The 15,120-nt window shown below is 32.4% G+C and overlaps 2 protein-coding genes across 2 annotated transcripts; both read right to left on the reverse strand.

The window, feature by feature from the left end:
• Positions 1-1,997: 1,997 nt before the first annotated feature.
• Positions 1,998-6,338, reverse strand: LOC142644773 (WD-40 repeat-containing protein MSI3-like). The gene is made up of 6 exons (XM_075819347.1): positions 5,947-6,338; positions 5,327-5,650; positions 5,081-5,224; positions 4,523-4,647; positions 3,468-3,563; positions 1,998-2,509 (listed from the first exon to the last, which is right to left on the reverse strand). Exons 1-6 carry the CDS (start codon positions 6,262-6,264, stop codon positions 2,290-2,292), a joined length of 1,227 nt encoding a protein of 408 aa, XP_075675462.1. The 5' UTR covers positions 6,265-6,338; the 3' UTR covers positions 1,998-2,289.
• Positions 6,339-12,459: 6,121 nt separating this feature from the next.
• On the reverse strand, positions 12,460-14,695 carry LOC142642748 (heavy metal-associated isoprenylated plant protein 26-like). The gene is made up of 2 exons (XM_075817165.1): positions 14,435-14,695; positions 12,460-13,120 (listed from the first exon to the last, which is right to left on the reverse strand). Exons 1-2 carry the CDS (start codon positions 14,513-14,515, stop codon positions 12,740-12,742), a joined length of 462 nt encoding a protein of 153 aa, XP_075673280.1. The 5' UTR covers positions 14,516-14,695; the 3' UTR covers positions 12,460-12,739.
• Positions 14,696-15,120: the final 425 nt, after the last annotated feature.

The following is a 15,120-nucleotide window of genomic DNA, read 5'->3' on the forward strand; positions in this document are numbered from 1 at the left end:
CACGGTTTCCTTAAAAATTTAAAAATAAAATTAAAAAAACTGCCACATATCACATAAAAAAACAAAATAAATAATTAATAAATAAAAACTAATATATATCATTTTTATTTTGAAAAAGTAATTTAAAAGTAGATAAAGTAATTTAAAACTTAACAGGAGAGTGGTCATGTTTTTTAGGCAATGTTTTATTGGGAGTTAGAATTGCAGTTTTACCGGATTGTCCTTTAGTTTTGTCTCTACTTAAACGTAGGGGTGTAGAGGTATTTTTGAACTAAAAAATGTGGAATCCAAACAGGGGAATCCCCTTAAATAATAGTATAGATAAAAGTAAGAGTTTATTAGAAGCAGAAAAGCAATTCAACGTAAATGTAAGAATTTATTATTTTTGTCAATTTACTATTTTAACCCTATTTTTAAGTTTTAGGTAAGGGTATTTTTGACAATAAAAAAACAATAACTAACTTTTTTTTTTTTGCCAAATTACTATTTTAACCCCATTTTTAAATTGTTGGTTAATTAATATAGGGGTATTTTTTACAGGAAAAAAAAAAGCAATAAGTAACTTTCTGAATCTTTTTAATATATACAGATAATAGAAATTAATTTTTTTAGTTAAAAAGGCTAAATTTTCACAGGTTAAGATTATTATTTGTAAACATTCTCAAAAAAAAAAAAAATTATTATTTGTAAAAATATAAAATTCCATGATTTATTTCTAAAATCATGCGAAATTGATTTTTTTTTTTTTTGGTAAACTACATATTTAGTCCCTAACCTTTACACAATATTTCAATTTGGTCCTTAACTTTTTAATTGTGTCAATTTGGTCCCTAACCTTTTAATGTTATGTCAATTTAGTCATTGCCATTATATATTAGATGAAAATTGCTTACATGACAAACGGCCAAAATAAAATTTTAGTTTATTGTCATATCAGCGGAAACTAATTTTTTAATTTGGCCAGTAGACACGTCATTAATTTTCATCCAAAAGATAACTATAGAGACTAAATTGACACAGTACTAAAAGGTTAGGGACTAAATTGACACAATTAAAAGGTTGGGGATCAAATTGAAATATGGTGTATAGGATAGGGAGCAAATACATAGTTTACCCTTTTTTTTTTTTTATTGGATGGAAGAAATTGAATTGATGTCTCATCTTTTCTTTGGGAGATGTCCCACAAAAGATGTCCACATTCCAAAATAAGTTTATAAAATGATACTTTTCAAAATTACCTTAAAAAAGCAACGTCTTTCTGGAAATTTTTTTAAGAAGTGTTCGATAAATTATGCTTTTATGTGAATTAGGCAAACCAATAAATAATGATCCCTTGAAAGTTGAGTTTACAAAGATGCACAACCGATCGATCTGGGGCAAGCAGGAAGGAGCATTGGAATTCAAATCATCGGATATTATTTTTTATCACAATGTTTTATCCGCTTCAAAATCAAACTCAGATACTGAACCAACCCATTGATAGCGTAGGTTTTTTTTAATCACTATCCATCGATAGCACAGTAGATAACAAGGTTAGAGAACCGACCCATTGATAGCATAGGTTAATATGATCTTCATTCACTAATGAATATGAAGGATCCCTTGTCGATCGTACTTCTCATGAACATTACGAAGAATGATCTGCTAGATAATACTAAGCATGGGGAGGATATGCCATAAACCAAGCACACCATTAACAAAGAGTGTAATGGCTAATGTGATCCACTTCAAATGGACCTTGGCATGGTAGAGTGTCCCAGAGAGGAAGCTCATAACAAACTAGAACCTTAAGAACCCTTATGTTAAGTGTGAAGCCCAAAGGTAAGAAAAAGAGATAATATATGTACAATATGCATGAAATAATTATTGTCTTTCTAACAAGGATATACTGAAAATGGCTGGAAAAAAAAAAAAACAAACAAACAAACAAACAAACAAACCATAAGTGATCCCAGTGGGAGCACTATGGCTCTGCAAAAACCCATAACAAGAGGATGTAAATCAAAAGAACATACAGAATTATCACTACAGTATGGAACCCCAAGATGTTCTGACCAAAAAGCCAGAACACCTAAGATGGTTCCAAACTGACAATGTTACCACATGGCAATATATTAAGGACTACAGAATCTACAGAATTTTCAAGTTTGGTGATCATTTCAAGCAAAAAGTTGAATATGGTTTCCACCTGAATCTCACAACTACAACTGAAACTGAAAGTAAAAGATTGCCTATTCCACCTAAACCTAAGTGAAAGATTGACTTTAGAGCAACGGACCACGTCCATAATTAGTCATCAGCATCTTGCACGTCATCATCGTCTTCTCGATATATACTCTCAGCCATTTGCCAGACCTGAACAGTGTTGTCATCACCTACACTCGCAATGACCCATGGTTGATACTTATTCCATGAGAAATCTGATATCTTTGCCTTGTGACCCCCATGGGAAAATAGAAGCTCTGGAGGACCATCTTCAGCATCTCCCTCTAATTGCTCATCTCCAATCCTGAAGGCATTACGTAACAGTTAGACAAGGCAAAAGATTCATTGTGTGCGAAACTCAAACAAATATATGAATCTAAACTCAGTACAATATACTTCAAAATTAAGAGATCACCATAACTTTAATTCCTCTCTGTAAAATTTCTACCAAGAAACAGCTTCCCAAAATTTCAATGAAGTTTTGGAAATGGACAAAGTTTTCTCTAAAGCAAGTTGGAGGAGTACTCCAACACATTGTGTAGCGATTCAAAAGACCTTCCACATGTATTAAATCACATGAAATTAAATGAATCTAAACAAGTCACAGACCAATAGTATACAAGGTTGGTTTTGTGAACAGCCACATAGTGGGCCAAACCAGTTTGGAGGACAATTCAGTTCGCAATTGGTAATAAGATGAAAGCACATCAAAATTGAAATAAAAGATTAATAATAGCTAGAAAAAGCTAATATTTAAATGCCAAAATTGCTTCTTAATTATCATTATGCATGATTTAAGGCATACTAATCAAGATTCATAGATTGTGGTATGGGAAGTGTCAAACATCAACCAGACAGATGATATGCAAGTAAATTCCATGACAAAGTATTTAAATGATTGTGATTAATGCATGCATCGACCACATGTTCAGCAAGAGGTTCTGCTGAGAATAATTGCTGATAGGTTTATCTGGTATTCCTATTATACGCCTTCCATCATTTTGTCTAGAGCAAAATATAACAGTGGTAACTGTATGGTTGGGTAAGTCAACTATATTCGATTCCCAAGTCAGTCCAATTATGAGACATATCTGAAGTGGCAGGTGTTAATGTCCTGCACTCAATCAACCAAATGTTGCATAAAGAAATAAATAGAAGTAAAAAAATAAATAATGGCTGTAAATGTTTTTTTACTTTAAAAAAAGAAGAAGAAGGAAATAAAACTGAGGACATTCCTAGCAGCCAGTCCTGATGTGCAGTACCTGTTAAGATCCCAAACCATCAACCTTCTATCGTCAGCAGATGATGCCAGCACAGTTTCATGATTAGGGTCCCATTCTACCTGGAAGACTTCCTCCCTGTAAGAAACAAATCCAGAGTGAGATATTGCCATTCCATACTTCATACTCTAATTTATCTCAAAACAATATGACAAGACCCACAGAAATTTCTGACATAAAAGAATACAATGTCAAACTACAGTACGAACATAAAATAGAGAATCATATAAGCACATTTGAGTATCATCCAAGATGTCAAGCAAGTATAATTTGTTTCTCTTGTGCCATATTAGTAATCAATCAATAGACCAAGCAGCAAAAGTATCAATTTGCACTTAACACTCCCAAGAAACAAAGTTTGAGATGATGATAATCTATAAGCCTAATTCCATTGCTAGACAAAAATGAGTCAAAAAATTTTATAATTTAATGGCACATGGAAGTCTAAACTTAACAGTATAGACCCCCAGCATTCAAGGAAATATCAAGAATATCAATATTATTAGCTCTAACGAGAACAAGAAAATGAGGGGTTGCACCAAGAACTTGTTGACTACCATGCAAAAAATGGAACCACTGCTTCAAGAATCAATTAAAGATTAGTTGTTGATATACATACTACACATACTTTGAACATGTAAAATAGTTCAATTTTGTCAACAGATTTGATTTCAAAGTAATATACTGACTAAAGGTGCACCAAAAGCCAAACATCACTTCATTTTAATAGCCCATTATTCGTTAAAAATTATTTATAAGAACTTTTTAGTCTGTCTATTTTGGGGAGTTGGCAAGAATTCTGGCATGATGAAAACATTGCATAGTTGATAGTTTCAACTACAGCCATTAAGAGAAGCACACATATGAGGATAAATGTTATTAAAAATTGGCAAAGGAATTGGCTTTGCAAGAGAAAAAGAAGAAGAGGGGGAAGGGTGGGGGGGGGGGGGTGTTGGGGCAAACAAAGGGCAGGTCAGTCACATATAATTCACTCATGATACCAATATATGAAATCAATCAATAGGTGAAGAGCATACGTGTGACTGCTTAAAACATGCAGTGGCACGCTTAGCTTCCTTGTATCAAAGAGACCAATGGTGGTATCTGAAGATGCTGTAGCCAATATCCATTCATTGTAAGGATTGAAAGAAAGATAGTTCACCTGGAATCACCATAAAAGAATCATCTCCATAATATTCATACTAGAACCAAGAATTGCAGAAAATCAGAGGCCAACAATGTTTGCATTTCAAAGAGATGGAGATGGAGACAGAGACAGAGGGTAACAAAGATCTCAATTCAACATCAGTAACAAAGGTTGGTTGACACTATGAAACAGAACTCGCTAGTATATATGTTATACATAAACTAACCAGCAGACTTTCCCAAGACCTTATAATTAATTGCATCAATAAACACAATTAAAGAAACTTTTTTTTTTTTTTGGCTGAGGACAAAAGAAAATAAAATGCATCTAGCACACCTATTATTATGAAAAAAAAAAAATCACAGAAAATTTAGAGCACATGGTAGGTAAGACATAAACAATTGGAGAGCCAGTGTCACAGAAATGAATATGCTTTCAAGATTGTCACCTCTCTCTCGTGAGCTTTGACAGATTGTTGGGGTTGGTTTGTGCGCAAGTCCCAAATCATCAAATGACAATCATCCCCCACAGACCCAAACAAATTTTCATTCTTTGAATGCCAGGATACATCTTCCACCAACATTTCATGAGCCTGTGAGATACATTCGCAAGTCCCATAAACAAGTATCAAAAGCAGCATGACTAACACACCAACATCAACCACCAATGTGTAAAATTTGACTTGGAAAATTACCTTATAAACATGCAATGCATCAAGCACCTTATCTTGAGCCGCAGCAGACACATCCCACATACATATCTTACAGTCATGCGAGCCACTCAAAAGGTATCCCTCCTTACAGGGACTCCAAGACAACCCATATCCTTCCATATCATGACCCCTTAACCTCAAATCAGGCTCACAGTCACCCCCTTGTTGCTTCTCCAATTGCTTGCTACAATCAAATACATACACATCACACCCACTTGTCTTTGCACCCACAACTACGGGGTTCTGTGGCATACACCGTGCCCTATTCACTTCTCCATCAACACGTATCTTTTGTGTTACCTCCACCTACAAACATTTCAAACAAAACAATCAAACCTTGAAATCTCAAGTACCCACAAAACAATTCTTGAAAATAAGAGTTCAAGGTATACTATTAAGTCATTTTGCTGCCCATGAAACCACCAAAGACTCGGTTGATATAAATACATTCAGCTAGACATTTTAACAACCACTTGGTACCCACAAAAAAAATCTTAAAACTAACAAAATACAAAAAGACCCACAAAAAATTCACAAAAATACTAAACACCCACACATTAATTCTCCATAAAAGCATAAAAACCACACAAAAAAAAAGGGACCTTAGGTGTGATGGGGTTTTCGGCATCGCCATTGATGTTGGCTTCAGAAGCTTTGCTAGGAAGGTGAGCATCGGCGACCATGAGGAAATTAGGGACGCCCGAGGAAGTGTGGGTCCCAAAGACGAGTTTTTGAACGGCGAAAGATGAATCCGAGGTGTGGGTGGGCAGCTGTGGGACCCATTGGACAGTGAGAGACGGCCATTCGATAGGGTGGGATATGATCAAGTCGTAAAGGAACGGCGAGTTCTTCTTCCACACTGTGTACTCTTCCTCCAATTGACCCTGACTCGGCTCGTCTTCTCGTTGTTGTTCCGCCATTTCTTTTCTGTGAGAGTTGGATATCGGTTTCCCGCCAGGAAAAAATATATATATGGGTATGGAGGGAAATTAGGGAAAGGGAGGGTTTTGAGGGTTTTATTTATATATGGAATAGAATGGGACTTGGAACTTGGAAGAATGAACTTTTTTTTGGGCCAGTGGGCTTTTAGGGATTTGACATTGTTTAGGTAAAGCCCAAAATGGAAATTCATAGTTTAGGTATATAAGTGTTAGGCCCATATAAAATGATGTAGGTGAGAATTTTTTTTGCAAATGATGTTGTTAGATTTTCCTTTTGGAAAAAAAAAAACAAATGGTATGAAATAATCAATATGACATTGATTTTAGTGTCAAATTGTGGGTTAGGTGTCATAGTTTTAATTACTTTCGACTACTTGGGAAGTGTTAGGCCCATATAAATTGATGTAGGAGAGAAATTTACTAGTTTGCAAACGATATTGTTAGATTTTTTGTTTGGAAAAAAAAAATGTTATGAAATAATCAATATGACATTGATTTTAGTGTCAAATTGTGGGTTAGGTGTCACATTGGGTGATAGTTTTAATAACTTTCCACTACTTGGGGAGTGTTTGGTACTGTTATTTAAACAACATTTTTCAATGTTTAAACAATATTACACGTCTTTTTATATATTTTTTCACCCACAAGTATTTCCACAAAACAATAACAACATTAAAAATTTCTTACCAAACATGCCCTTGAAAGTTGGAACCACTAGATCTTTAAGTAGAATTGAGGTTAGACTATGGCTTAACCCACATGAAGGAGCACTTGCAAATTGCAACTCTCTTACTAGCCCTTTTACTAGTTACCATCTTAGTTGTTAAAAGTATTGATTTTTCTTTTGGAAGCAAAAATGTTATGAAATAGAGCATTTCTTTTTCCCTTGAAGTTTAAATAATCAATATGACTTTGTTGTGGTTAAAGTTTTGGTGGGGGGTTATGACTTATGGGTTAGAATCATTAGATAATGAATTCAATTTTAAGAAAAAGTGGTGTGATGGTTTTAACTCAAAGACTATTACGTTTGTACGACTAGGAATCACCAAATCTTCAGGTAGAATTGAAGTTAGACTATGACTCAATCCACATGAATGAGCACTCGCAAGTTGCAACTCTTGTACTAGCCATTTAATTTTACTAGTTCCCACGTTAGTTGTTAAAAGTATTGATTTTTCTTTTGGAAGCAAAAATGTTATGAAATAGAGCATTTTTTTTCCCTTCAAGTTTAAATAATCAATATGACTTTGTTGTGGTTAAGGTTTTGGTGGGTGGTTATGACTTATGGGTTAGAATCATTAGATAATGAATTCAAACTTTAAGAAACAACAGTATGATGGTTTTAACTCGAAGACTATTACTTTTTACTACTAGGAATCACCAAATCGTCAAGTAGAATTGAAGTTAGGCTATGGCTCAATCCACGTGAATGAGCACTTGCAGGTTGCAGCTCTCTTACCACATTAGTTCCTCGGGGATTGATTTTTCAACAATAAAGGAGCTATTATAGTTACATTGGTATAGAATTTTCACAAATTATTCCCCTTTACCCTTTTTATTTTTTATTAAAAAAAAAAAGATCAATATGTGATGTATGATCATGTCTAGCGTATCACAAACTGTTATTTAACTTCTTTGCAAAATTTTGTCATAATTTCTACCCTTTTTTTGTGTTTGACTATGACTTCTTTTATTGCTACGTAGTTTCCTTGGGTCAACTTATGATTATTCTTTTCAAACAATACATACACAATACAATATGCGACAAATAAGAACCGATAAATTTGCAAATGTTTTGTGTCAAGTAGATGATAAATAAGATTATCCTTCAATCTGAATTTGTCAAATGTTTTCAGAAAGCTACACATACACACCGCCCAACTGGGATTTAAGAATACAACTATATTTAAACTCTGTACTTTCTCAATGATGATGACGATGTACATAGAAAAGTCATGCATAAGGATCTCCGAGAAGGAAACGGGAAAAAGTCAAAAACCCAAGTTGTTGTTACTTGGTTTCCAATCTAAGATTACGTGATGTAACCAAAGAAATAGAAGTTTCATTTGTTTAACATTTTCGGGTAAAAGTGTTGAAACTTGAAACTAATATAGTATATGAAAAGCCTAAAATGCATTTTGAAAAAGAAAGAAAGTTTTAGGGGTCTAGATTTGGGCGGTTGGTTTTCAACTTTTAACATGGATTTTTCAATTTCCTGGAACGAGCAGCGGCAATTGTTAAGAACTAGCTAGCCTACTACTTTTGTTCAAAACTCATAAACTAATTAATATGTCAAACATCTTTATCCATTTCACCTTTTTGTCCTTTTAATTTTCTCACCCCTTTTGGTAACAAGTTTTGCTAAGGGCATAGTTTAGTAGTAATTCTTAAAGGGAAATGTTAAGATTTCCCTTAATGGATTGTGTTAATAAAAAAGATAAAAAGTTATTAAAAGAGTTGCCAAAATTTTTTTTTTAAAAAAAAACTACTAAAAAATTATCAAAAAAGATAAAAAATTGTAAAAAGTAACAAAAGACTCTGCAAAAAGCTACAAAAAATTATTGTTAATGAGCACCGTAAAGTGCCCGTTAACACAACATATTCTTAAATATATATATATATATATATATATATATATATATATATATATATATATATATATATATATATTCTTTTCACAATATCTGATGAACTTTTCTTTTCCCCAAAATAAATTTTTTTTTTTTTTACATAACCATTTAGAATGGAAAATACAATCCAATGGAAAAACTCACAACTTATGTTCGTTAAATAATATCTTTGATTTTCTGTTACATATCTTAATGGTAATGATTAATGATAAATTTGTCAATTGGACAGTTGACATGAACAATGGACACTTGCAAAATGAGTGATTATATCTATATGATGTGTTGCTGGTTACTAATTATTCGATGATGGATACTTTTAGAGAAAAATATAATTGTATGATGATTTCAATGATTTGTTGTACATATGTTATTCTTTCTTCTTCTTATAATCTTTTTGGCTCGTTATTGAGGATCATTTCCTAAAAATTTCTGTCAATAGTTTTTTTTTTTTTTTTTTTTTGAGAAAGAATTTCTGTGATAGGTTATTAGGAATAGTAGTCATGAACTCATATTATTACCACAAATCTAGTAATGCAGGTTGATCAGTTTCTTGGCAAGCAAGTCGATGTCATCCTTGAATTAAAATAGTTAAAAGAAGTTAATTAAAAATGGTAAAAATTGATGTGAAAGGAAGTAGAGTAAGTGCACCGGATCCAAATCCGTTGAATTGGGCCAGTATCAAGATATTAGGCTTTGTCCTACTAGGTAGATTATGTGGATCGAGTACCGACCATATTCATATCGATCATGAAGTTGATGAGATTGGTGCACGTAACCACATCAAACTAATTTGACATAAACAAAAAAGGAAAAAAAAAATGATTATCATTACTTTTTGCCGAGATATATGATTATCTTTACAGACTAAATTGTGGTGGGAAAATTATTTGTAGTTTTTTTTTTTAACTTAGCTATGTTAACTTCTCTTATCGCTTTACATGATATTTAATAGGAGTTAATTATTCGAAAAGCGGTGTTTTAATCCACGTACACTGTCCACTGTGTTAGCTTCATCAAACCTAATATTACTTATTTATAAAATGAGTTCACATATCTCATTTTTTATTCATAAAATAAATAATAATAAAAATGCTATGTTCTGTTAAATCACACAAATATCTTCATGACAGCGGTTGTTTTGGTTTGAGTATGATTGGACCGTGGAATTTTCCCACCAGGCGTTTCCGTTCTGTCAAGCGTCATTCATGCTAGTTGACACAAGATTAGCATCCTGTCATCCATCCTCAATGTGAATATATAAACGTGTGGACCATAATTGAGATTTGATTATTCAAGCTTCAATTATGTTACCCAGGTTAGGTACTAGCAATCCCCACCTTCATTTATGTATGCTGAGTAACATGGACCACTAGAGCAATTATGATCTCCACCACCATATATCGCCAAAACCCCATCCAATACCACAATGAGAAAGACATATCACACCCAATTGCACATTCATGGTTGGGGCCAACTTAGTGAATGAAGACAAATATATGGATAGAAATGGAACACAGCTACTTTGAGAATTTTATGGAATGAGGCATGGAATCTATATATATAATAATAGATAAAGTAGAGAGAAAATTTAATTAAATTTTAAATTGAAATTCAATTAGAATATAATTTTGCAATTATAATTTGAATATATTATAGCTAAAACTTAGAGAAAATTGAATTATAATTTGAAATTATAATCCAATTTTGCAAGTCTTTTTTTTTTTTTTTTTGAGAGAGAGTTTCAACCTATGGCGTGACTTGGCCTCTGCTCTTGATGATGACTCTTTATTATTAGACCAAGACACTAATCAGTTTTTGGTGTAGGTAGGAATTGAACTCTAGATCTCTTATTCAACCATTAGAGATTTTACTAATTGAGCTAACTGGAACCCACACGTCTAAATTTATGTGGAGACTACACTATAGTTATCCACTTAGCATGTGTCGTGTGTCTACTTAAGTTTTTTAATTTTTGTGTTAAGTGAGTTAATGAATGCAAAATACTAAGAATCTAATATTAATGAACTTTAAAAAAAAAAAAAAAAACAATTACATATACTCAATAAAAATCACCATATGTTACAATTACATATACTCAATAAAAATCACCACATGTTTTTCAAAAAATAAATAAAATAAAAATAACCACACATTCTATCTTATTAAAAATTAGAAAAAATGATCATAAGTAGTATTAAATTTAGGTAAGAATTTTAATATGTGACTAATTATATTTACTTAAAAAAACAATTACATATACTCAATAAAAATCACCACGTTACGATTACATATACTCAATAAAAATCACATGTTTTTCAAAAAATAAATAAAATAAAAATCATCACACGTTCTACCTTATTAAAAATTAGAAAAAAAAATGATCATAAGTAGTATTAAATTTAGGTAAGAATTTTAATGTGACTAATTATATTTACTTAAAAAAATAATTTGACTAATTATCTATATTTTATGATAAAAATTGTGTTTAATTTTAAATGTATCTATACATATACATGAATGTATGTGTTTTTTTTTATAAATAATTTGACTAATTATCTATATTTTTATAATAAAAAGTTTGTTTAATTTTAAATATTTCCATGCGTTTGCATGGAGTTACATGCTAGTTCACACTAATGAAAAAAGAAAGTCCTAGTTTATGTTAGTCATAGATACTACATAGATAATGGAATTAAATTCTTTGAGATCTAAGTTGATTAGCTTGTGAAAGCACATGCCTATGAATAGGTTTACTACAAATAACTCAAAAAAAAAGAAAAAGCAAGCCCTATTTAGATCAAGATCTAGTAACATAACTTTTTCTTTTTAAAATTGTTTATACAAAGATCTATAAAATGATTTTTTTTGGGGTAATAAGTGCGGTACATATTGACTTTTAACTACAAAATTTTATTTGCATCTCAAATATATATTCACAACTTTTTTTTTAATATACAATCAACAAAATATTAACAAAGGAACCAAAAACTATAGAAAGGATGCCAAAATCTTACGTATTAGCTCATGAGCAATACACAAGATTAGTTGTGATGTATTAGCTCTTTTTTTTTCTTTTCTTTTTTTGAGAAAGTGATGTATTAGCAATTGAGCAAGCTAACACAACTTTTTCTTTTTGAAATTGTTTATGATCCATAAATTATAATGATTTCCTTTTGGTGATAAGTGTGGTTAATGTTAGAATTGAATATTGATGTTCAACAAACTACCTTATAATTTCCTTTTGGTAATAATTGTGGTTTATGATGTTAGAATTGAATATTGATCTCTCAACAAACTTGTCAAATTGATCTATAGACTTCACTATAAAAAAATAAAAAATAAATGGAATTATACCAACACAATCCATAAAAATATACAACAAAAATAGAACATAATGGAGCATTTGAATGTCAACAAACTAACTTATTATTTCCTTTTGATAATAATTGTGGTTCATGATGTTAGAATTGAATATTGATCTTGCAACAAACTAGTCAAATTGATCTATATACTTCACTATAAAAAAAAATAAAAAAAATTGGAATTATACCAACACAATTCATAAAAATATACAACAAAAATAGAACATAATGGAGCATTTGAATACATTTTGAATCAAGATCTAAAAAGTCCAAAAGTCTTAACACCCCACCAAAATTTAAAAATAAAAAATTACAACTTCACACAAATCCCAATACAAATTTATAAATCTAGGGTCCTAAAAAGCAAACAAAGTAAACTAAAACATTAATTAAAAAGCCCTTTTTCTTCTTCTTCAACATTAATAAAGGTCACAATTTATATCTTTTCTTTTCATTCAAATTTCACATGATGGAACAAGAAGTTGGGTTCTCATCACTAAATGCTGTGGTGTACCGCACCTCAAGCGAGCTCGCACGTGCCAGCTGCGAGACTTGCGGGTCTGGGTTTCGCACGTACCCGGCAGGGGCTTTTCTGTCATAAATCCCAGCAGCATAAGGGTGGGCCACTTCATCGTACGGCACGTAGGGCCAGAGCTCGGCTTTCTTGCCCGTTCGATGTTGAACACGTGACACTACCTTCGCTGGTTCAACGTATCCGACGACTGTTAGCTTGTTGGCTTTTCGCTCTACGTCCACTTGCGTCACACCCTTCATTCCCTCCACTGCCTTTTTTACCCTCCTCTCGCATCCTTCACAGTCTATTTTTACCTTGATCTCCACCGTCTGTTCATATCACAAAACCAAAATTAATCGATCAGTTCATACGTGGCAAAATTTAATTGGGGCTCATTTCTAGTGTACAAATGCAATAGAAAATTGATATTACTTCAATTACAAATTTATCGCTTCAATTTTAAAATTCATAGTAAAAAAATTTGGACAATAGTATTATATTATGAATGTACGACTCAATGATGAAAAATATATTTAAAAAATTCATATATTTATCAACAATTTATAATAGCCTCAAAAATCCATCTTTCACCAAAAACAATACTTTAAACACTGCTAGAGCCTAAGAGACTATTTGGTATAAAAATTTATACATATATTTTCAGTTTTTAAATAATTTTACGCACATTTTCAACTTGCCAATCTACCACTAATTCTTTTGTTATTTAAATCTAGCATTTTTTAAAATATTGCGTTTTTAAGCATCACTCTTTATAACATAAACCTCATTTAATAATGGAAAAAGGCTAAAATTTCTATTGATTGTATTATAATTTATAAATAAATTAAAAGAATATAAATAACATAGTAAATTAGCCTTTTAAAATAAAAAATTTAAAATAAAGGTGAAACAAAAAAGGAAAGATTCTCTATTAGGTGGGCCTAACTCTCAAAAGATCATCATAGTTGTTTTGGACTATTATGGGTATATTCCCAGAAGACACCTTGACCAGTAATTACACGCTACACAGACTGGCTTTCCGGTGAGAGCTCAGCTGAGCAAATTAAAGACTTTTCTAATTACAATACGACATCTCACTACCTCAGCTCAGACTTTAGAGAAAAAGCCATAAAGGGTACCCATATTCGAAGCTTTTTCAAGAACAAAACAGAAGGATACAGATGCAAATCAAAGATGTAAAAAAAACAAAGTTTGTGTACTATATACTATCTAGTTTAAACCAGTACTATATACTATCAACAGCTCCGCGACTCTTAACTGCCGCTAGCAGTTTTGGAGTAGGCGTGTTGTTGTATGTTTGTGTGTTATCAGAAAAAAACCTGTGTGGACTTTGTCCCACATCGCCTAGTTTGCTTGGTGTGCGTGGGTATATCAACAACTCCACGACTCTAACTGCCATTTTTTGAACAAGATGGACACTGTTCTAGATCAAAAAGTAAAAAAGGACACTGTACACAACATATAGTATCCAAAATTAATCAAAATCTCGTGTCTTTTTTAAGTTGGAAAAAAGCTAAGAAAAGACTCAGCCAAGCTTGATGATCGTCTCAAACACTAGTATTGAAGTTCATATATGTACAAATAAAAAGAAATGGTTGAGAGATTTAAGAGTATAGTTATACCTGTAGTTGCTTGCGTTTGTGGAGCTTGGAGTGGCCAGTAGAGCAATCAAAGAGATGAGAAAAATGATCAAGAGCACCCATTATCACACTTCGATATTGGACCTAAAGGATTGTCTTTTGGAAATGGGAATTACAGGAATTGTGATTTGAGAGCAAAGAAAATATCTTGTAAGCTTTTGTTGTAGCTGTTGTTGGTTAAGAATGATAATGATAAGTATGGCACACAAGAGTCAGTAAGAGGGGTCCTCTACTTTTATAAGCTAGCGCTAGTGTGGGAATGGTATGTAGTCCCACATCGAAAATGTGAGTCGTCGGTCACTCTGTCTGGGTACAGGGTTTGTGCCACGTGTCCTTGTTAGGCTGGCTTGAGATTCGATAATTGACGAGGCTATTCATGCAGTGAGCATTCTCATTTCACACACAAACCGACCAGTTGGAAAGTGGACCCCACTGTGTTTGGCTTTGTCTTTGATTGTGGGACCGGGATGCTTTTGAAATGGGACCAAGTGATTGGTTTTGGGTTACCTCATTGGTGGGTCCACAATGAATATGGGCTGTGTGTGGATAAGCAAGTGTGGAGGAACCATCCTTGGATTTGGATTTGGATCTGCAGTGTTTGAATTGAAAACTCTTCTTTTTTTTCTTTTCTTTTCTTTTTTTGGGATTTTGTGAGACATTTTTTTTTG

The sequence above is a fragment of the Castanea sativa genome, chromosome 7 (assembly GCF_040712315.1).
Source record: "Castanea sativa cultivar Marrone di Chiusa Pesio chromosome 7, ASM4071231v1".
Lineage (NCBI taxonomy): Eukaryota > Viridiplantae > Streptophyta > Magnoliopsida > Fagales > Fagaceae > Castanea > Castanea sativa.